This window comes from Thamnophis elegans, chromosome 6 (assembly GCF_009769535.1).
Source record: "Thamnophis elegans isolate rThaEle1 chromosome 6, rThaEle1.pri, whole genome shotgun sequence".
In the NCBI taxonomy this organism is placed as follows: Eukaryota; Metazoa; Chordata; class Lepidosauria; order Squamata; family Colubridae; genus Thamnophis; species Thamnophis elegans.
Window position 1 is genome coordinate 11,814,490 of NC_045546.1, and position 21,666 is coordinate 11,836,155.

The 21,666-nt window shown below is 46.0% G+C and overlaps 1 protein-coding gene across 2 annotated transcripts in view; it reads left to right on the forward strand.

Annotated features, from left to right (window-relative positions):
- Positions 1 to 21,666, forward strand: part of AMOTL1 (angiomotin like 1) — a 155,653-nt gene that overhangs the window by 42,782 nt on the left and 91,205 nt on the right. The window contains exons 8-13 of one of the 2 annotated variants that reach the window (XM_032219307.1): positions 207 to 356; positions 4,562 to 4,752; positions 5,836 to 5,961; positions 7,339 to 7,565; positions 9,413 to 9,685; positions 10,585 to 12,748. The exons of the other annotated variant lie outside the window; for it this stretch is intronic. Of the exons in view, the coding sequence (XP_032075198.1) occupies positions 207 to 356; positions 4,562 to 4,752; positions 5,836 to 5,961; positions 7,339 to 7,565; positions 9,413 to 9,685; positions 10,585 to 10,694 (1,077 nt within the window). The 3' untranslated portion in view covers positions 10,695 to 12,748. Of the gene's footprint in view, positions 1 to 206; positions 357 to 4,561; positions 4,753 to 5,835; positions 5,962 to 7,338; positions 7,566 to 9,412; positions 9,686 to 10,584; positions 12,749 to 21,666 lie in introns of those variants that run through there. 2 annotated transcript variants of the gene reach the window in all.

Sequence of the window (21,666 nt, forward strand, 5' to 3'; positions counted from 1 at the left end):
TCATTTCCTTGCTCTGGATTGCTCTGACAATGTGGGTTGGCCAGAGAGTCCTCTGCTTTGAAGGGAACAAGTTCTCGGTAGTTGGAGGCATTTCCTTAGAGACAGAATTATTCCCGTTGGGGATATTGAGGTGCGCTTCTTGTATTGAATCGGAGGTCAGACAAAAATGACTTCACATCCCTGAGTTTCTGTGGTTCTGCCTTCAGCTGCGGAAGAAGCAAACGCATGTCGAGAAGGTAGAGAAGCTCCAGCAGGCCTTGACCCAACTTCAGGCAGCTTATGAGAAGCGAGAGCAGATGGAGCATCGATTGCGTACCCGGCTGGAAAGAGAGTTGGAATCCCTGAGGCTGAAACAGGTGAGAAATTGAAGGTGGAACTTTGGTTCCCTGGAGTGATTTAAGGTGCTGTCAGATCAAAGCTCAGAATCGACTTTGTGTTTGTAATAGTTCCGTACTCCAAATTATGGCTGCTGCAGCACCACCTGGTCATATGAATAATATTTGGGTGCTTGCCAACCCACACGCCCCTACAATCAACCATGGTATGCGGCAGCATCTCCCTGCCTATCTTTTCCCCCTTATCCTGCCCTGCTGTGTGTCTTGGGCATTCCCCCTACATGTCTGGGTCCCCACAGGTCTTGCTTTCTGCCCCGCTGGGTCCCACAACCTTGTTCCCCCTTGTTCTGACCTAGGCTTCCCAAGAGCATGAAGCAAACTCCTGGTCCCGACAACCCCCCCACTTTTTTATTTATTTATTGTGAATTCTTCTCATTCACATCCAGCAAAGTCTTTCAAGGGAGGATTTACAGTCACAAACCTTATCTGGCTTGGAGAGCTGCCAGGCCAATATCTGCAAAACTTGGCAAGGAGCCTCGGAGAGTCACAAACTAATTAAGTACAACAATTGAGGAGCAAATAATTGTAATTGTTTAAGTTGTTCTTTAGACCACCAGTGTTAGAACTGTCCATATATGGTCTGTTAATTTAGAGCTAGAATTCTAAATTATTATTTTTTTAAAAAACCATGGGTCTGCCTGTCTTTGTTGGCTTCTGTTAATCTGCAGGTCAGAAAAATGTCTTCTAGTGGCACAGGGAAAACCGAAGAGGGGTGATATGTCCTAACAAAGCGAAATAAAAAGAAGATAAAAGATTTCACTGGGCTTGACAGTGGCTTGGGGAAAATTGAAAAGGGTAGACATGTCCCAACAAAGAAAAGAGAGACGACAGGAATAGAGAATTGGGACAAAAGACTTGTTAGGGAAAAATCTGATATTTAGAAATTGTTATGGGGAGAATATAAAGTTGAGGCATGTGATTTACATCTTTACATGATAATTAAACTGAGTTGCTAACTGATTGAACAGGATAATGGAAAGATAATTAAATAAAAGATAAAATATATGAAATATTCTTTTACATGATAAATTGAACTGAGTTATTGATTGAATATGATAATGGAAAGACAAATATAGGTTAAAATATAAGAAATATGAATGTATATAGAATGTTTAAGAAAATGAACAAAGTGAGGTATGTATTGCTTGTTACTTTACGTAGCAGATCAATGGAATTGTAATGAACACTTTGCAGCAGGGATTGTTATTTAAAGACAATCAAATATAAGCTGTTAAGATATGGAAAAATGGAGGGGGAACATGAAATATACTTATAATGAGATTATAAAGACAGATTAAAAATTTGGGGCGGGTAACGATATATAACTATACAATATTGTGATGAGAATAGCTGGGAATTGCAATCAGGTCCACATTCCAGACTAAAATAAGTTGGGAGGTGTGTGTTTTAAAAATATAATTGCTATATATGTATACTTTTTTTCCTTCATTGCTTAAAAATGTTAAAATTAAAGAGGTTTATTGATATGAAATTATAACGAAGAAGAAGAGAGGGTAAGGAGAGAGGGTGTGGGGGGAGAGGAGGGGAGAAAGAAGGAGTGGAAAGGGGAAGAGAGGAAGGGGAAGTAGAGAAGAGAAGAATGACAGAGGGTAGAAAGGAGGTAGGGAGGAAGAGGAGAGAGGGAGAAGAAAGTGATGGACAGGGTAATATGGTGTATGGAGAGCAGAGGAGTTTATAATTGTTTTTTGGGAGTTGATGGTAAGACAAATTGATGTTAATATTTAATAATATAAACTTATGTTGGTTATGTATCAGTATACATGTGGTTATCTGTTATGAAAATGAAAAAAATAAAAAACTTTAATGTAGAAAAAAAGAAAACTGTCTTCTGAGTTTAGCATAATATGGGATAATTTAACAGAATCCAGCCAATTCCTTGGCACGAGCGAAGAGCTTTTGGTTTAATTAATTGGCTTTCTGAGAATTACTTTTTAGGAACTTAGTTGTCACTTGCCAAATTAGAATGGCTAGGGATGGTTTTTATGTAAAGATCGATCCTTATGAGAAGGTGTGAGATGCTAGTGAAATATTACCATAGTTTAGAAAATTATAAGATAGTTCCTTCTGTGCATCAAGGTAAAGAATTCTGGATAACCATTACTTGAAGATATATTTACATTGATGAGTTGGGGAATGAGGTGCTTGAAAACAACCATGGTTTGCTGTTATCAGTGGCGTCAACTACGAGTTTGTGCATTCTCCAGCCGTCTTCCTAGCTGCCACATACTAGATGAGCCTTGGTGGTGCAGTGCTTAAAATGCTTAAAACTCTACCCATAGCCTGGAGTTTGATCCTAAAGGGCTAAAGGTTGACTCAGCCTTCCATCCTTCCAAGGTCAGTAAAATAAGGACCCAGATTGTTGGGGGCAAGATGCTGACATTGTAAACTGTAAATAGAGAGTGTAGTAAAGCACTACGGGATGGTATATACCGTAAGTCTAAGTGCAGTTGCTAAGAGAGAATGATGGTGACTTGTATTGCTGCTTGAAGCTAGCAGATTATATATACCATATTTTTTGGAGTATAAGATGCACCTTTTTCCCTGAAAAAGAGGGTGAAAATCTGGGTGCATTTTATACACTGAATACAGTATTTTTGGCCTCCTGAAACTCTGCCCCCGTCACAAAAATGACTGTACATAGCCTTTAGGAGGCTTCCAGAGTGCTCCTGGGGGCTGGGGAGGGCAGAAATGAGCTAAAACCGGGCCATTTTTGGGAGGCCTGCAGAGTGCACAAACTTTTTTTAAAATTTGCCTCTTCAAAAATCTTGGTGCATCTTATATTCCATTGCATCTTATACTCTGAAAAATATGGTATATTTGCCAGCTAACAAAAATAATTAGTTGGAATCAAACTGCGGTTAGGGATCCTGGCTGAAAAAACCTGTTGTAAATGTAACTTGCTGGATTGCACCTTGGTTTTCTAGAAACAAGGAGATGAGACAGGGCAGACTTTCGGGGGGGGGGAATAGCTTGTACCCTAGTACTCCTCTCGATTGTGTGTCTGTTGGTTATTTTAAATGCTTGTATTTGTAGTTCTTGTGTTTCCCTTCCGCTCTTGGGTTTGTGAGCCGCCCTGAGTCCCGCTGGGAATAGGGCGGCATATAAATAAAACGAAACCTGAAACCTGAAACCTGTGTTGGGAACCATCTTTCCATCCAGTCATTGGTAGATCCCTGGAGCTAGATGGTCCATGCTCCTGTACCCCCCTTGGTCTCATCAGAATGGAGCTTCAGCCTCTTTTTCTTCATCTAGACCCAACAGGCATTGTAATAGCAATCTTTTGTCTTCATTACTTGGTTGGTTCAGGATCAAGGTCAGCCGTGCTGAGGATATCGAGCGTTTGCCGTATTCTGTCAAAGACTATTAATATGTCGAGATCTGGAAAGACTATGCAATAATGGAAACCTTTCCCTGTAGGAAGCCAATATTGAGACGGCTGTTGAATACTATTTATGTACTTTGACGGGCTTCGTTCCAAAAACCAGAAATACTTCCCCGCAGGCTGTTTTTCAGGTTATATGTAATTCTGCTTTTTTCCTCCATGGTATAATTGGCTGGAAAACTGCCGCTATAATTCAGTGAAGTATACAGAGGGGGGGGGGGGGATCTACTATATGTGTGCCAGAAATGTAAGGAAATCTTCTGAGGAGTGTTCTACTGGGGAGAGGAGAGTCATTGTGAGCATCTGAATGTTGTGTTGTGCGTATCATTTAATTTTCTGATTGTGTCCCCCCCCCCCCCCGCATATTACTGTATTTTTTGGAGTATAAGACGCACCAAAGTTTTAAAGAGGAAATAAAAAAAGGGGTTGCATTCTGGAAACCTCCCCAAAACGGGCCGTTTTTCATGAAAATGGGCCCATTTGTTTTTTAAAAAAGGCATGAATAGCCTTTAGGAGGCTTATAGAGTGCTTGGGGGGGGGGGACGAGCAAAAACGGCCCTATTTCTATGTTATCCTTTAACATTGATCACAATTCATTTAAAAAATTAAAAATATAATCAGGGTCGCTTTTCTTCCACCCCATACATCCGTCTTATTTTACAACAACCTTACTATTTATTCCATCCTCCCAATCTCCCTTCAGATTACTTGCCTGTTAAGTTTATGCTAACACTGGTTTTAAGAGCATCTTCCTTTCTTTCAGAAACAAGGGAATTACCAAGCAGCCCCGGTGCCTGAGTACAACGTCCCAGCCTTAATGGAGTTAGTGCGGGAGAAGGATGAGAGGATCCTGGCTTTAGAAGCTGATATGACCAAGTGGGAGCAGAAGTACCTCGAAGAGAGCACCATCCGGCACTTTGCCATGAATGCGGCAGCCACGGCTACCCCAGAAAAGTAGATGTCTTCATTTCATTTCTTTCTTTCTCTTTCTCTTCTCTTTCTCTTTCCTCTTTCTCTTTCTCGTTCTTTCTCTTTCTCTTCTTTCTTCTTTTCTTCTTCTTTCCTTTCTTTCTTTCTTTTCTTTCTTTCTTTTCTTTCTTTTCTTTCTTCTTTCCTTTTTCTTATCTTCTTTGTTTTTTTTCTTTCTTTTCTTCCTTTCTTTTTCTCTTCTTCCTCCCTCTTTTTTTCTTTTCTCTTCTTCTTTCTTTCTTTCTTTTTTCTTTCTGTCGTTCTCTCTCTCTCCTCTTTCTTTCTTTACCACAGTTATAGAGAGCGTTGAATTATAGGATTGTCAATCTTCCATGAGTGTTGGTTCAAACTTGTGAGCTTTTGAGGTCTTTTTAAAGGTCACCATAGGCCTCTTGTGAGACATTGAGAGATTTAGTTATCTCTTGGGATTACAGAGATTTTGTAAGTGCACATATCCCCTTCCTTCCTCCCTTTTTCCTTCTCCCCTCCCTCCCCTTTCTCCCTTCCATCCTTTCCCCCTCCCTCCCCTTTCTCCCTTCCTTCCTTCTCCCCTCCCTTCCCCCTTCCTTCTCCTTCTTTCCTTCTGTCTCTGCTCCTCTTTCTCCTTCCTTCCTTCCTTCCTCCCTCCCTCCCTTCCTTCCTTCTCTTCTCCCTCCCCTTTCTCCTTCCTCCCTACCTTCCTTCTTTTCCCTCTCCCTACTCCCTTTTCTCCTTCCTTCTTTCCTTCCTTCCACTCTTTGGTAGTAGGTGGAGGCCATTAGGATGCCATGATACACCTGGGCATTGCGTTGCCACCCCAGATGCCAATGGCAAAGGAAGTCCTAACTCTTAATGAGTAAGTACCCACTGAGGCAGCATCCAGAGGCAGCTAGATGTGGCCTGTGGTCTCTTTGGCAAAAGAACCACATAGAAAAAGTATGAAAGGCATTCTGTTATGAGAGACAAGAAAGCTGTTGTTAATTAGACATTTCTCGAGTAGAGAAGCAGATAATTGGATCGATGAAAGGAAGGTTCTGGTATTTTGATCAAGTCAGTTGAAAGTTTTGGTTTTTTTTTTCCTATTGCCAGAGATACTTTGGCCCCCAGCCACTCCCGCAGTGGCAGCTACAGCGAGAGCTCCCTGGAAGTCCGCATATGGCAGGAAGAACAGGAGAAGATGCAAAACAACCAGAAGCGTCAAGACATGGAATACACGTAAGGAACAGCTGTGAAACAGCTGCCATGGGATTTGAATGAAGAGTGCTGAGGCTCCTTGCTGTGCTTAATAAGAATGTTCAGCTTTTTTTGGCATATGCGGCCCTAAGCCACTTGGGAACCAGATCCTGAACATGTTGCATTCATGTTAGGAAACCTGTTGGTTGCCAAGAGCATTGGAAAGGGTCCCTCTGTCTCACAGGTAGGTTCTTCCTGGTTGGGCCCGGATCAGGCGAACCGGTAGTAGTAGTGGCGGGAGGATCTGCCCACCCACCTGGATACTTCTGTGCATGTGCAGGGGCATTGAAAGAGAGAGAGAGAGAGTGCAAGAGCGAACTGGTAGTAAAAATTTGGAAACCCACCACTGTTCTGTCTATACTTTAACTAAATGTCCTCTTGTGGTTACTAATGGGCAGGGCTCACTTCATGAATGGTCCAGGGGTGGGCTTCAAAAATTTCAGCAACGTGTTCTCTGCCCGGTTGCTGGGTGGCGTGGCCATGGTGGGCGTGGCCTCCTGCACCATGGCGGGGGGCGGGGGTGTTTTCGCCTTCCCCAGGCTCCAGAGCAGGGGTGAAATCCAGCAGATTCCGACAGGTTCTGGAGAACCGGTAGCGGAAATTTTGAGTAGTTTGGAGAACCAGCAAATGCCACGTCTGGCTGGCCTCAGAGTGGGGAGGGAATGGAGATTTTGCAGTATCCTTCCCCTGCCATGCCCACCAAGCCATGCCCACCAAGCCATGCCCACCAAGCCATATTATGCCCACCAAGCCATGCCCACCAAGCCACGCCCACAGAACCAGTAATAAAAAAATTTGAATTCCACCACTGTTCCAGAGGCTTTTCTCGAGCCTCTGGGAGGACGAAAACTGGCTCCCTGGGCTCCGGAGGTCTTCCGGGAGGGCTGTTTTCCTCCCTCCCCGAGCCTCTGCACGGGCCCTGCACTTACCTTGCATCCAAAAGGGGCCCACATGGATGCTCCTGGGAGAGCAGGGGTGGGAGATGTGGGGTGGGATGGGTGGGGCCAGCCACGGGTGGGATTTGGAGGTTCTCCGAACCAGCCATAATGTTAGCTATGGTTTCTCCCGAATCCGGGCAAACCCCTAGCATCCGACCCCTGGAACAGTCTCTACCTGGGAGATCCTGAAGCATCATCTCTTGCATCTGGGGGACACCAAGCAAAAACCTCCAGTCCAAGCTAATGCTAAGCTATCAGCTAAGGATTACGGTAAATGAAACCGTAACTGGGATCAGAAGGATACAACATCTGAATATTGACTGAGAAAGGTGGTTTGGTCCAGTGACTCTCTTTTACGTCTTACTCCAATGATATTATTACCTCCGCATTGACCAGTCTAATAAATTATTGCTGTCGCTAGAATAAAGAATCTGTATGCAAAAATCATCGAGAAAGATGCCATGATCAAGGTCCTTCAGCAGCGATCCAGGAAAGATACCAGCAAAGGAGATTCTGCAAGTTTGAGGCCCGCTCAGTCGGTCCCATCGATAGCCGCAGCTACGGGAACACACTCCCGTCAGACCTCCCTTAACCACACCCAGGGCGTTGAGGAGAAGAAAGAAGAGAAGTCCTGGAAAGAAAGCATTGGTGAGCTTCAGTTCATATGTGATATGAAGGGACAATTGTTGTTGTTTTTTTCAAGTTATCATGATCCACATTTTATTTAGCTTTTGGACTCTTCTTTAAGTTTCAGATCTCTTTATATCTGGACTTTGGAACTTCTTTTCATCTCTCGCTACAAAGCCAATACTTCCCGAGGGTTTTACTTACTTTTGCCATATGGGCACTTTTCCCTTCTTCATACATTGCTGCTGGAAGCATTCCATTAGCTTTGTTCCCAAATGTTTGTGAACCTTCAGCCCTGTCACATCATTTCAGCCAGTTTGCATCACTGCCATGAGTATTATGTGGTCGGAAAAGATGATCTGTCTCCTTCCCAGCCATTCCTTTTAGAAGGAGCCAGCACGTTTCAGAAACATCAACAATATTTAACTGGGATTGGTTGTGAGAAATATATTTTAACAAAGACAGAAATGGATGATGAGCAACCTACCGTATTTTTTCGAAAAATAAGATGCACTGGAGTATAAGACGCACCAAGATTTTGAAGAGGCAAATTAAAAAAAAATTTTGCACTGTGCAGGCCTCCCAAAAACGGCCCGTTTTTCGCAGAAAGGGGCCCATTTTTTGTCAAAAAAGGGCATGCATAGCCTTTAGGAGGCTTGGAGAGTGCTCATGGAGGGGGCGGGGGGGGGGGCAGAAACAAGCAAAAAAAAAACACCAGTTTTTCACTCATTTTTGCCCTCCCCCAGGAGCACTCTGGAAGCCTCCTAAAGGCCATGCACAGCCATTTTGGTGAAGGGGGCAGGGTTTCGGGAGGCCAAAAATGCTGTATTCAGTGTATAAGATGCACCCAGATTTTCAGACTCTTTATAGGAATTTGCATAAAACAGATTAAAAACATTGAGAAGTGTGACTATTAGCAATGATCAAGTGTGCAGGTTGGTGCTGTGAAATAACTCCCATTTTGTCCCAAAGGTGCATTTTTTTTCAATATATTTCTATCCTGGCTTACCACTCCAGTAACAAGCCAAGATAGGGAAGCCAACTAAAGTCCCAAGCTCCAAATGCAAGTTTGTGAGAGCAGAGGCAAGCCAGGAATCCAGGTTTAGACAGTTTCTATGGCAGACTAGATCTTGGGTTCGGTAATTACCCTTGTTTGTAATATTGCCTGTTATTGGTCAGACTCCCCAGGAATTTTAGCTTAAGAGTTTTGTGAGGTTGTTGTGACCATTCTGTACAGAATGTAGCTTCTTTGCAGCAGTCGTTGCAAACTTTAACCTGTGCGCTCTTGGACGAAGCCATGGCAGTTTCCAGTTTATTGGTATTTGTATGCCGCCCACTCCCAGGGGACTCTGGGCGGCTTACAGAGAAACAAGGGAATTAAAAGTTAAAAATAAAAATATAAACATTTTTAAAATACACAACATACATACACTTAAAATGGGGCTGGATGCTGATCAACAGCCCCAGGACTGCCAGAACAGCCAGGTCTTAGTGGCTTTACGGAAGGCCGGAAGAGTAGTGAGGGTCCGGATCTCTACGGGGAGATCATTCCATAGGGCCGGGGCAGCAACAGAGAAGGCCCTCCCCCGGGGGGTCGCCAGCTGACATTGACCCGCCAATGATACCCGGAGGAGGCCCAATCTGTGTGATCTAATCGGTCTTTGGGAGGTAAATGGCAGGAGGCGGTCTCTCAGGTAGCCAGGTCCTAAACCATGTTGGGCTATAAAAGTAACGAGTAGCACCTTGAAGTGTGTCCGGAGACCAATGGGAAGCCAGTGCAGCTCGCAGAGGGTAGGTGTAATATGGGTGTATCTAGGCAGAAATATAATGAAAATTATCTTAATGTTCATGTTGTTATTTTCTTGTAGGTTTGCTGTTAGGGAAAGACACCTCTGAACAGTCTCCCATCCCTTCGTTGACCCTTCCAACTCCTTCTTTGTCCTCTACTTTGTCTTCATGGCCAGTCGCCATCTGCCATGCGAAAATGGGCAGCAAAGACAACAGCACTCAGACCGACAAAGGCACGGAGCTTTTCTGGCCCACCGCGGCTTCTTTTCCGGGTAGAGGGAAACTGAGTCACTGTTCTGGCAGCAGTCCAGCCCTGAGGCCCATTGCAGGCAAAAATGCTGGGGAGAAACCGGGTGAGTAGTTCCGATCGCATTGATCCCAAGAAATTGACTGGCAGGATCTCTAAACTTGCCATTTGTAGAATCCAGAGTTTTGAAAATCTGTTTCCAGGAAAAGCAGAATTCAGGGACCCTCTTTCCCTGAAAATAAGACCTCCCCAATGCAATGGAAATCTGCAAAGAATGTCATGTTGAATTGTGTGTTTGGGATGTGTCCCAAAGCAGGGAGGAAAAAGTCACTATAGATTGGCTTCTATTACTGAACATGCCGTTTGGCCCTAAGACCAGGGGTGAAATGCTCCCGGTTCAGGCCGGTTCGCCCGAACCAGTAGTAAAAAAATGCTTAATAAAGTAAAAAAAAATGTTCCGACAATCAACTGTGCTGTGCAGTGGTAGCAACCTTTTTTAACCTTTTTTTTTAGCATTTGGGGTCCATTTTTGCTCCCAGGAGGCTTCCCTGAGGCCTGCTACACCATAAACGCGAGGTGGGGGTGGGTGCTGCGAAAAAGAAGAAAGAAAGAAAGAAAGAAAGAAAGAAAGAAAGAAAGAAAGAAAGAAAGAAAGAAAGAGAAAGAAAGAAAAGGATGGGAGAAAAAAAGGAGGGAAGGGAAAAAGGAGAGGGAGGACGGACCATAAACCTGGCACTAGGCGCAGCTTCAGAGGATACCCTGAAAGAGCACAGAAATCCAGGGCTGTGGTACCTGGAGGTCATCTAGTCCAGCTCCCTGCTCCAGCAGGACATTGTTAAAGTGAATTTCTGACTTTTGATCTCCCCGTTACATGACTACATAGCCATGCCCACCCAGTCACATGACCCCCACCAAGCCACGCCCACAGAACCGGTAGGATTAGATTTCACCACTTGATTTCGCTGCCTAACATTTGACCCTTTCTCTACATTTCCCCCCCTCTAGAAAACTCTTCCAGCTGTGGGAAGCTCCTGGACAGCAGCAGAAGCAGAGTTAGCCACCTGCTTCACAAGCCTGAATTTCCAGATCCAGATATGATGGAAGTCCTTATTTGAAGCCGTGGAGCGTTTGCTGCTTTGGGGGAGGGGGGGGGGAAGCACGTCTTCACTCTGGAGAGAGGGGAGGTCTTGTTTTCATTGCTGTGCTTGAATTCAAAACTCTGGAGGACACCAAAAAGTTGGACCAAGAAAGTTCGAACCGAGAAGGAAAACTCAAGGTGAATCCGAGAGTTGAGGAGAGCAGAAGACTCAGAATGTTGGAGAGTGAACATTTGGGATGTCCGCTGTGCACAGTTAACCATGCTGTGGATTTGGGGTGGGTGGGAAAAGGCAAGACATTATAGGAATCCGAGGACGTTTCTATGGAGGAGGTGTTTGGTGTGCCAGGAACTGTTCTCCAAACCGCCTAATCTGTAACATAATTGGGTGGTACGCTGCCCACATGGAATTCTTTCGAATTGTATTTGCAATTCTTGGGTGAGGGAGCAGGACTTCCAAATATCATTCTTCTAGCTGCTACCTTCTTCCTGCTTTTCCCTTTTGATCCCTCAAACCATCTGGGTTTGCTTCTACTGTATATGTCAAACATGCCGACGTAGATCTCTGGTAGAACAACGTTTAGACAGGTTGATCCTACATTCTTTCCACGATCTCTGTAGCTTCTCTCGGCCTACAGAGGTCCCTGAATGCTGTTGACAGCAGAAGAGAATGAGTTGACATCCCAGGTGCTCCATGCACGAGAGGCATGACTTGCTGATCTTATTCCATTATGCGTTATGAAACTAAACGATCGGTGAACAAATCAGCTGAAAGATCTCCAGCTCCTTCAAATTTAATTTATTCTGGCTGTGTCAGAGCCCAGCTCAGTTAGCCCTAAAGTTAATAATCCCAGAAGCATCGTATGAGATCACTTCCCTGGATACATAGCAAAATTCCTGAGGGAGACCGGTCTCTGTCCAGAGGTCATGCATCTGTGTGTGAAGATAGCGCATCTTAGGATCAAGTCAACACATCTTTGCTGACTTGCCAGTTAGATCTATTTATGACCTGGTGCTAGATAAGGTATCTTTTGAGTCTCTGCCGTAAGCTGGAATGTTGAAAGACTCCTAATATAATGTAGGAAGTAGTTTAACACGATGGTCCCTTCCGGATGGGGCCAAATGTGCAGCTGTTTTTGTATTCTCCTCTTGTTGTGTAGTGTAGTGCCGGTTGCGTTGTACTCCTTCTGAAGAAAAGTATGCCTGTGTACCTCGGTAAGAGTCCTTAGTCTACGTAGCAGTGTTCTGGGTTTTGCTCTGACTCATGAATTTGCCTCTTCGTCAGATGTTAGGTGGGGAAAAAATAAGTCTCCCAAGGCTTGTAGTAGATCAGGGGTGTCAAACTCAATTTCATCGAGGGCAACATCAGGGTTGTGTTTGACCTCGAGAGGAGGCTTGAGGTCACTCATATCAGGAGCACCTGTGGTAGTCCAATTGCTCTGCCAGCTCCGTTTTAGGCTGGGACGGCCTCCTGCAACTCTCTACCAGCAAAAACGGAGCTCGGGAAAACTGCACATGGCTCTCCCAAACTCCGTTTTCATTGGCAGAGGCCCCGCGGCCCAGTCCTTCACTGTTTCCAGATCTAATCACCTCCCTGGGTCAGATCCGGCCCCCGGGCATTGAGTTTGATACCTCTGTAGTAGATGCTACTTCCCGGCGTATCTGTAGATAGCAAGGTCACGCAAATCTCTTTTTCCTCTTTCCCTTTCTCTGTAGACCAGACAGACAGTCTTATTGCCTCTTGTTACAGACACATTTTAAATCTAGGACAGGGAGGCCCTTTTCCTCTGTGGCAAAACGCCCAAAATGCAGCCCTGTGTTTGAGGCCCAGTTATGTTTTATCCGAAAGCATAAATAGCAGGTCTCGAATTTTGACTGTCTGTGGTAAATTTCTCTCCACAGACTATCAGGACTGTTTGTAGCATTGCTTGCTCAATGCTGTTTCTGAGGTGCAAAACCTGGCAGTCTAGAAGGGAATTTAATCTAAAAGCCGCTTCTTTATATACCGTGTTTCCCCGAACATAAGACAGGGTCTTATTTTCTTTTGACCCCCGAAATAAGCACTTGGCCTTATTTTCGGGGAGGTCTTATTATTTTTGAGGTGCAGGAGGCGGCGGCGAGCGTAGTCACCTCATGGCTGCTGCTGCATTGCAATATTTTCGGGGAGGGCTTATTTTCAGGGGAGGGCATATTTTAGCGCATGCACTCAAAAGCCCAATTGGGCTTATTATCCAGGGAGGTCTTATTTTCAGGGAAACAGGGTATTTATATGTATGTACACTTAGATGTACATACCTTGCCACATTTCACTAAAGACCAGGCCTTCTATTTATAACTTCCCAGCAGTACATTTTTACACCCAAGATTCCACTTGCAAACAAAGGGAGAATTGTTAACATCCTTTGGTGTGTTGCAAACTGCAGGGCTGCTTCCCCAAGCCAAAAGGAATCAGGACATTAGAATCCTCTTAATCTGGCTGCATGCAGAAAATAATAAAATGAGGGCTCCAGAGTCTAAGCAAAATAAGGCGGGCCCAAAATCTAGGGGGCTTTGTTTTGCATTGGGGTGGGGTGGAGATGGGGAGAAGTTGGCTAGATTTTCTAGGTAAGTTGCAAACGTCTAATATCCCTGCCCCCTTTTCACTTAACCAATCTGGTGTGATCCTCAAACTGATGGAAGTTCACCCCCCATTCCAGTCCATCCTATTAGAGCAGTGGTCTCCAACCTGGGCAACTTTAAGCCTGGCGGACTTCAACTCCCAGAATTCCCCAGCCAGCTGGCTGGGGAATTCTGGGAATTGAAGTCCTCCAGCCTTAAAGATGCCAAAGTTGGAGCCCCCTTGATTAGAGCATAATTTATCTATATAGTATTGCATTTGTAGCGTGGCTGCTATACTTGTAAACCAATGTTTTCTAGCTTGCTCAATACCTGATGCCTGTGCTGCTGCGGTGTTATCCTGCCTGACATTTATATAGCATTATGTAGTTATATTCCAGGCAAATGGATTGTAAGATAATGTCAATTTACCCCCGGTGTTTCCGTTGTGCAGATTGGCTACTGCAGAGCATTGTACAGCTTGAATGTGTTTGTATATATACATAGCGTCTCATTTTCCATAACAAAATATGGGTGACTCTGGCCAGCCAAAGAATTTTCTCCTGTTCTCTGCTGCTTAAATTTGTGCCTTAATATTGTATATAATAAATGTATACAACTGCGGTTTTGAAATCATTTCTTTGATGCAAACTACTACGTCACCTTTGAACGCTCTACGACATAACTCAAAGATTGGCAAATGACTGTATTTTTCGGAGTATAAGACGCACCCTTTTCCCTCAAAAAAGCTGAAAATCTGGGTGCGTCTTATACGCTGAATATAGCATTTTTCCCTCACGAAACTCCGCCCCTTCACCAAAATGGCCATGCATAGCCTTATGGAGGCTTTCAGAGAGCTCCTGGGGCTAGGGAGGGCAGAAATGAGCGAAAAATGGTCTGTTTTTGTCCCACCAGCCCCCAGCAGCATTCTATAAGCTTCCTAAAGGCTATGCATGCCTTTTTTTGACAAAAAACGGGCCGTTTTTTGCTTGTTTTTGCCCTCCCCCTGGAGCACACTACAAGCCTAAGGGTTTTTATGCCCTTTTTTGGGGGGAAAAAAAAAACCAGGCCGTTTTTGGAAGGTTTGCTGAGTGCAAAAACTTTAAAAAAAAATTCCTCTTCAAACTCTTGGTGTGTCCTAAACTCCAGTGTGTCTTATATTCTGAAAAATGCGGTATTTGTTTTTCTTTCTTTTATCAAAACAGGGCTCTGAATGTTACTCTTGAGCACGGAAGGTTTTTAATTGGAGTTTTGTAGCCTGCCACATCTGTTTCTTCTGTTTCACAAAATATGTGAGAAGCTCTCAAGGGGAAGGGGGGAAAGGCCTCTTCTGCAGTTTTGAAGGAATGTCCGTTTCACTGTCTTTGTGATAACAGAGGTCGAGATGGAAGCTGCCTCAGGGATTTACTATCCGGAGCCAAATGGCCATGAGAAAGTGAAGGCCTCCATTCCCAGCAGAGACGGAGGAGCATTTTTTTAAGGAAGAGTTTTGAGAAAATACTTTTTTTTGGGGGGGGGGGATTTCCCAAAAGAGGAGAGCCATGATAAATGGAGGCACTACACTGCACTCCCAAGACAAGTTCATTTTTCCCATGGTTTAAAACGGCATGTCCAATCTTGGCAACTTGCAGATTTCAACTCCCACGGCTGGCTGGGGAATTCTGAGATTTGAGGTCCACAAGTCTTAAAGGTGCCAAGGTTAGACACCTCTGTTTTAAACAAACTTCTTAACCTTCCTTCTCTTAAATGTGACTGGACGGTCACAAAACCGCTCTTCCTTCTTTCAACCTGGCACATATAACCACATGTGGTGGACCTGTATAAAGGCAAGGAAATTTGGATTCAGAGGCATATGTGGTTAGAAAAAATGACCAGGCAACATCTATATGAAGCCAGAATTATTTTTACTAGGTGTTAGGTAAGCTCCCCGTTGGGAGAGCGAGTACGTTCAGAGAAGCGTTGTTAGAGTTGTGTTGGAGAACACACAATCCAGCATACAGAGACATGCAGTTTAAATAGGCTTTTACTTTCGTGGAAATAGAGGTTTCAGAGTCCATCAAACAATCCAAGTTATACACGGATAAGACAGTCAGTCATTAATGTCTCTCAGTTAAGGGATAATCCAAATAACATAGTCCAGTAATCATATAATCAGTCCAGTAATCAAAGTTTGCTAACAGTTGCAAAACTTACAATAGCTCACGGCACTCAGATCAGATCAGCCCAGCATCTAACGAACAGAGAGAGAACTAACCGGCGTTCTGGCTCCCTCTTATGGCCGATTGAGGAATATAGCACCCAATCACATTTTACAGTATATTACACATCTTGACTGTAGCAAGAATTGCGTATGCGCAGCAGTGGAAGAGCAAAAACACCCCTTCAGAGGAGGAGACGATAAGGAAGATACTAGTCTGTGTGGAAATGGACAGACTAAAAATAAAAGATAAAGGAGATACAGAATACTATGCTCCATGGGATAGTTTCTATCAATGGTTAGAAACAGGAGGTAGAAGTGGGAATGCGAAAAAATCAGGTTGGGTGGACATGGAAAGAGGCATTATGTTTGTATTAGAATATAGGCATTAGAATGATAGATAAGCTGACCTATTAGAATATGATGGTCAGAAATTACAACACTAGTATTGTTTAAAATAATATATATGTTATTTTGTTTTTACGTTTATTTTATGGCAAGTGGAACGCCAGGACAATTACACTGCATCCCAACCCCCAACAGATTGCAGTAAAATAAACCGTTATCAGGATATGGATCATGAAAGCTAAAAACTTCTTTGATTGAAGGTTGATTCCTGGTTAGATCATAAAAATGCCAGTGTAACTTTCGGAGGGGCAGTTTCTAGGGTTTTGTTTTTTTTTTAAATTCCCAAACTGGTCACAGCTCCGTGATCTTCTATCCTTGATTAACCATATTAGCCAATAATATAGGTTGCCCTCGACGTACAATTGAGCCCAAAAGTTATGTTGCTAAGGGAGACATCGGTAAAGTTAGTTTTGCCCTGTTTTACAACCTTTCTTGCCAAGGTTGTTTAAGTGAGTCGCTTCAGATATTAGGTTAGTCACACGGTCGTTAAATGGACCTGGCTTCCCCGTTGACTTGGCTGGTCAGGTGGTCACAAAAGAGGGACTGCAACCGTCATAAATGTGAAAATCAGTTCCTAAATGTCTGAATTTGGATCACATGACCATGGGGGATGCTACGACCGTCATAAATGTGAAAAATGGTCGTGTCGCTTTTTCCCCCAGTGATGTTTTAACTTTGAACAGTCACTAAATGAACCGTTGTACGTCAAGGACTACTTGTATATGATTTGTCTGATGCTTTGAAGCCTGCTAGGTTTCTATTTAGAGCTGGTTTAAAGTTTGCAATTGTTTTAACAGCAGTGCTGGTTTATGGAGGAACTAGCAGGAAAGTAGGTGAGAGGTGAGACATAAATCAAAGTTAAGTAATCTCAATTGAAAAATAAAACATCAGGAAGTCTGGTGATGATTAAGGACAATGAGTAAGAGTCCCACTGAGTTCTGTCTCACATGAATGTAAAGTTACCATACAAAGTAAGTAAATTGATATTTGCCCTTTTATATTTAGAGGCACTATGGTTATTAAAACACCAGTTAGTTTTTAAATAGAACAAAATATACAAAGCTCAGGATTGAATTTTGGAGTCCTCTTGGTACTCTGGTTGTTATTTGCTTGCAGACATGAGGAACGTGGAGTTAGTTGGGTAAGGGAACACTTGCAAGCAAACAACCACGTTCAGAGGAGAGGAGAGCAGTGGAAATCTGTGGGCTGATCCTTGGGATGGTGGAGATACCCCTGATAGCGAGGCCCCACCCTAGCTCTGGGGATAAAAGGCAGAAGGTGGAGATGAATGGGTGTGGTAGACAACTATTCAGCTCCCTGCCGGACAGACTTGATAGCATGCTCTGTGTGTGTGTGTGTGAGAGAGAGGGGGGGGGAGGGAGGGAGGGAGGGGGAGAGGGGGGAGAGGGAGGGAGAGGGAGGGAGGGAGAGAAAGAGGGAGGGAGGGAGAGAGAGGGGGGAGGAGAGGAGGGGGAGGGAGGGAGGGAAAGAGGAAGGGAGGGAGGGGAGAGAGAGGGAGGGAGGGGAGAGAGAGAGGAAGGGAGGGAGGGGAGAGAGAGGGAGGGGGAGATGGAGAGAGAGGGAGGGAAGGGAGAGAGAGGGAGGGGGAGAGGGAGGGAGGGAGGGGGAGAAAGAGAGGGAGGAAGGGAGGGAGGGGAGAGAGAGGGAGGGGGAGATGGAGAGGGAGGGAGGGGAGAGAGAGAGGGAGGGGGAGAGGGAGGGAGGGGGAGAAAGAGGGAGGAAGGGAGGGAAGAGAGAGAGAGGGAGGGAGAGAAAGAGAGAGGGAGGGAGAGAGAGAGAGAGAGAGATTTTGAGATTTTTGCCAGGGCTACTTGCGCACCTAATAAAGGGAACATTTGTTTAACTACAGACAGTTTGTCATATTTGAGAGCTGGATCAGAACAACTATCCAATTGCTATCCATGCTGTCTTTTATCTGACTGTTCCCTAGACAGCCACTCTTCATTCTGTCTCCCAATGTCTTTCCTACGTACCATTACAGCTGCGGGGTCCCTACCTTTCAGAATAGGGTATGATCCACCTGACACCGTCGTTTTCCTTTTTCCCCCCAACCCCTATCCTCTCCACCCTATCTTCTTTATGGTGGTGTTTTGGTGAAGTAGGGCCAAATTCTAAATAGAGGTTGCTGGTGCTTAGGAGCAACAGTCAATCTGCTTGTCCATGAAGCTGACACCTCAGCCAGAACTAATAAAGGATGCTTTATGTCCTTTTGTGCGGAACAGCGGCTGCTGGAGTTGGAAAGAAAGCGTGGAGGACAGCATGGAGGGAAATGGCGGCGCTAAACAGCTGACTCACAGCATTACATCTTTACATCCTCCTTTCTGGCCAGCCTGTTGACTTTGCTGGAGCTGAGTGATTGTGACTGTGACTGTGAGCCCTGGTGACTAGTGAGCTGAGAGGGGTTAATTTTTAATTTAGTTGTTCATTTGAAAGAAGGGGGCTGTCGGAGGCTGCATTGAAACTGCGGATTGAATGGTTGTGTTTGCTACCATCCTAGACGCCCCCCCCCCCCCCCCTCGGATCTATCTTTGCTCACTTTACTATCTGTTACCTACTTTATTATTTATTATCTACTGCCTTCTCCTGCGGCCCCTAGGAAAGACCTGGCCGTCCTAGGTTAACTGGTGTACTTCCCGGGCAGGGAAGAGGACAATCTTCGAACTGGGCTCTGCGTCGTTGTAGCCCCCCCCCGGACTTTGCTCCCTGCTTACTTAACCATTAGGAGGAGTAGGACTGTGGCTTAGCTGGCAGGGAGCGATAGAGGATGGCGGCTGCAGTGACGAGGATTGAGCCTCGAAAACACCAGCATTTTTCCCTCCATCTGCAAGAGTGGCACAAGTCAGTCTCGAACTTTGGTCTCCTACATTGGGGCCCTTATCTATCTTTGGGAAAGAGACTTTTGAATATACAGCCCACTAACCTCCACCAGCGGGGTAAGACTACATGGTTGCCGTTTACGAACTTTGGAGCTCCACATTCAATCTTGCTTGTATACAGCCACCTTATGTATTATGCACTTTTGATTTGGTGGCTAAGGACATCTCCCCAGGACATAAGAAGGGAGAGGAGCAGGTCACCGCTTCCTCCACTGTTTCTATATTACTATATATTATAACTGCGCAATTTTAAATAGTATGTTGAGTGTATGGGAGTTGGTTGGTGGCGCAGTGGTTAAATGCAGCACTGCAGGCTACTGCTAGATCAGCAGGTCAGCGGTTCAAATCTCACCGGCTCAGGGTTGACTCAGCCTTCCATCCTTCCGAGGTGGGTAAAATGAGGACCCAGATTGTTGGGGGCAATATGCTGACTCTCTGTAAACCGCTTAGAGAGGCCTGAAAGGCCTATGAAGCGGTATATAAGTCTACTGCTATTGCTATAAGTCTACTGCTATTGAATGAATGGCCCACTTTTAGTAATTGTTACTTTTGTATTTTTATATGTTTTAAATTTTACGTGGGAATTGTTAGTGTGGATAAATGAGAATGTTTGACTCGGAGGACCTGCTGGGGAAGGCGGGGGGTACCGGGGTGGTTGGGGGGACCATGGCCACGGGAGTGGGTCGGAGCATAGCGGTCATGACAGGGAGAGGCAGATACGGCGGGGACTTTAGGGCTGGCCATTACCGGGGAAGGAGGGTTCGCTACATCACAGAGATCCCTCCTTCCGGCCCTATGAGTCCCACTCCAAGACCAGATGGCGCGAGCAGTCAGGACCCTGGTCTCAGGCTGTTGTCGCTAAATGCCAGGTCTGTTGTTCAGAAAGCTCCCCTCGTCCGGGACTTAATTGTCGACGAGAGGGCAGACCTGGCATGTATTACTGAAACCTGGCTGGGCACAGAAGGAGGAGTCCCCCTTGTAGAGCTGTGCCCAGAGGGATTTCAGGTGCTTCATCAGCCGAGAGCCCAGGGAAGGGGTGGCGGTGTGGCTATTGTAATCCGGGAGTCTCTGTTACCTCGTAGGGTCCCTGCTCCGGAGCTTGTCGGGTGTGAGTCCCTGCTGATAAAGTTGGACCTCAAGGGTCAAGTGGGTTTGCTGCTAACGTACCTGCCTCCCAACTGCGTTGCAGCATCCCTCCCCTCGCTCCTCGAGTCAGTAGCCGAGCTGGCAGTTGAGTTCCCCAGGCTTATAGTTCTGGGGGATTTCAATTTGCCATCGCTCGGTGAACGCTCTGATGGGGCGCAGGAGTTCATGGCTTCCATGACAGCCATGGGCTTGACCCAAGTAATTCGGGGCCCAACCCATGCAGCGGGTCACATGCTCGACCTCGTATTCCTCTCGGAGCAGTGGATGTGTGATCTTGGTCTGAGGGGTAATGAGATCATACCCCTGTCGTGGTCAGACCACTGCCTACTGAGGCTTGACTTCCGGAGGCCAAACCCCCACCGTAGGGAGGAGGAACCGACCAGGAGGTTCCGCCCCAGGCGACTTATGGACCCGTTGAGGTTCCAGACGGAGCTTGGGGTTATTCCTGATACTCTCGCCCACAGTTCGGCGGAGACTCTGGCCGCCGCCTGGTATTCGGCGGCGTCGGAGTCTCTTGACCGGATTGCGCCACTACGGCCCCTCCGGGTCAGTGGATCCCGGAGGCCTCCTTGGTTTACCGAGGAGCTCCGGGAGAAGAAACGCCGGAGGAGATGCCTAGAGCACCTGTGGAGGTCCGATAAGTCCGAGTCGAACCGAGCACTTTTAACTACCTGCACCAAGGACTATGTCCGAGCACTAAGAACTGCAAAAAGATCATACATCTCTGCCTTGGTTGCGTCCGCCGAGTCACGCCCAGCCGCCCTGTTTAGGATAACCCGCTCCCTCCTCAATAGGAGGGATGCGGGAGACCCCTTGCAGGGTAGAGCTGAGGACTATGCTCAATTCTTGGCGGACAAAGTAGCTCAGTTTCGATCGGACTTGGACTCCACCGCAGTAGATCCAGCCGAGACACAGGAGGACCACTTGCCACACCATCTCTGGGTTGAGTTCCAGGATGTTGCCTCTGGGGATGTGGACAAGGCCATTCGAGCTGTAAGTGCCTCCACTTGTATTCTGGACCCGTGTCCCTCCTGGCTGGTTGCCAACAGCAGGGAGGTGACACATGGCTGGATCCAGGCGGTTGTGACCGCCTCCCTTCGGGAGGGGCACTTCCCCGCCGTACTTAAAACGGCGGTGGTGAGACCCCTCCTGAAGAAACCATCTTTAGATCCAGCCATCCTAAACAACTTTCGTCCTGTCTCCAACCTCCCCTTTATCGGGAAGGTTGTTGAGAAGGTGGTGGCCTTCCAGCTTCAACGGGCCTTGGAGGAAGCTAGTTATCTTGACCCCTTCCAGTCCGGCTTCAGACCTGGTTACAGCACAGAAACCGCTTTGGTCGCATTGACCGATGATCTCTGGAGGGCCAGAGATGGAGGCTATGCGTCCATCCTGGTTCTCCTTGACCTCTCAGCGGCTTTCGATACCATCGACCATGGTATCCTTCTGCGACGTCTGCGGGAGGTGGGAGTGGGAGGCACTGTTTTACGGTGGTTCTCCTCCTACCTCTCGGACAGGTCGCAGTCGGTGTTGGTTGGGGGGCAGAGATCGTCCCTGAGGCCCCTAACATGTGGGGTGCCGCAGGGTTCGGTCTTATCCCCCCTACTATTTAACATATACATGAAACCGCTGGGCGAGATCATTCGGAGGCACGGGATAAAATACCACCAATATGCGGACGATACGCAACTGTATCTGTCCGCCCCGTGCCAACTCAATGAAGCGGTGGACGTGATGAACCAGGGTCTGGA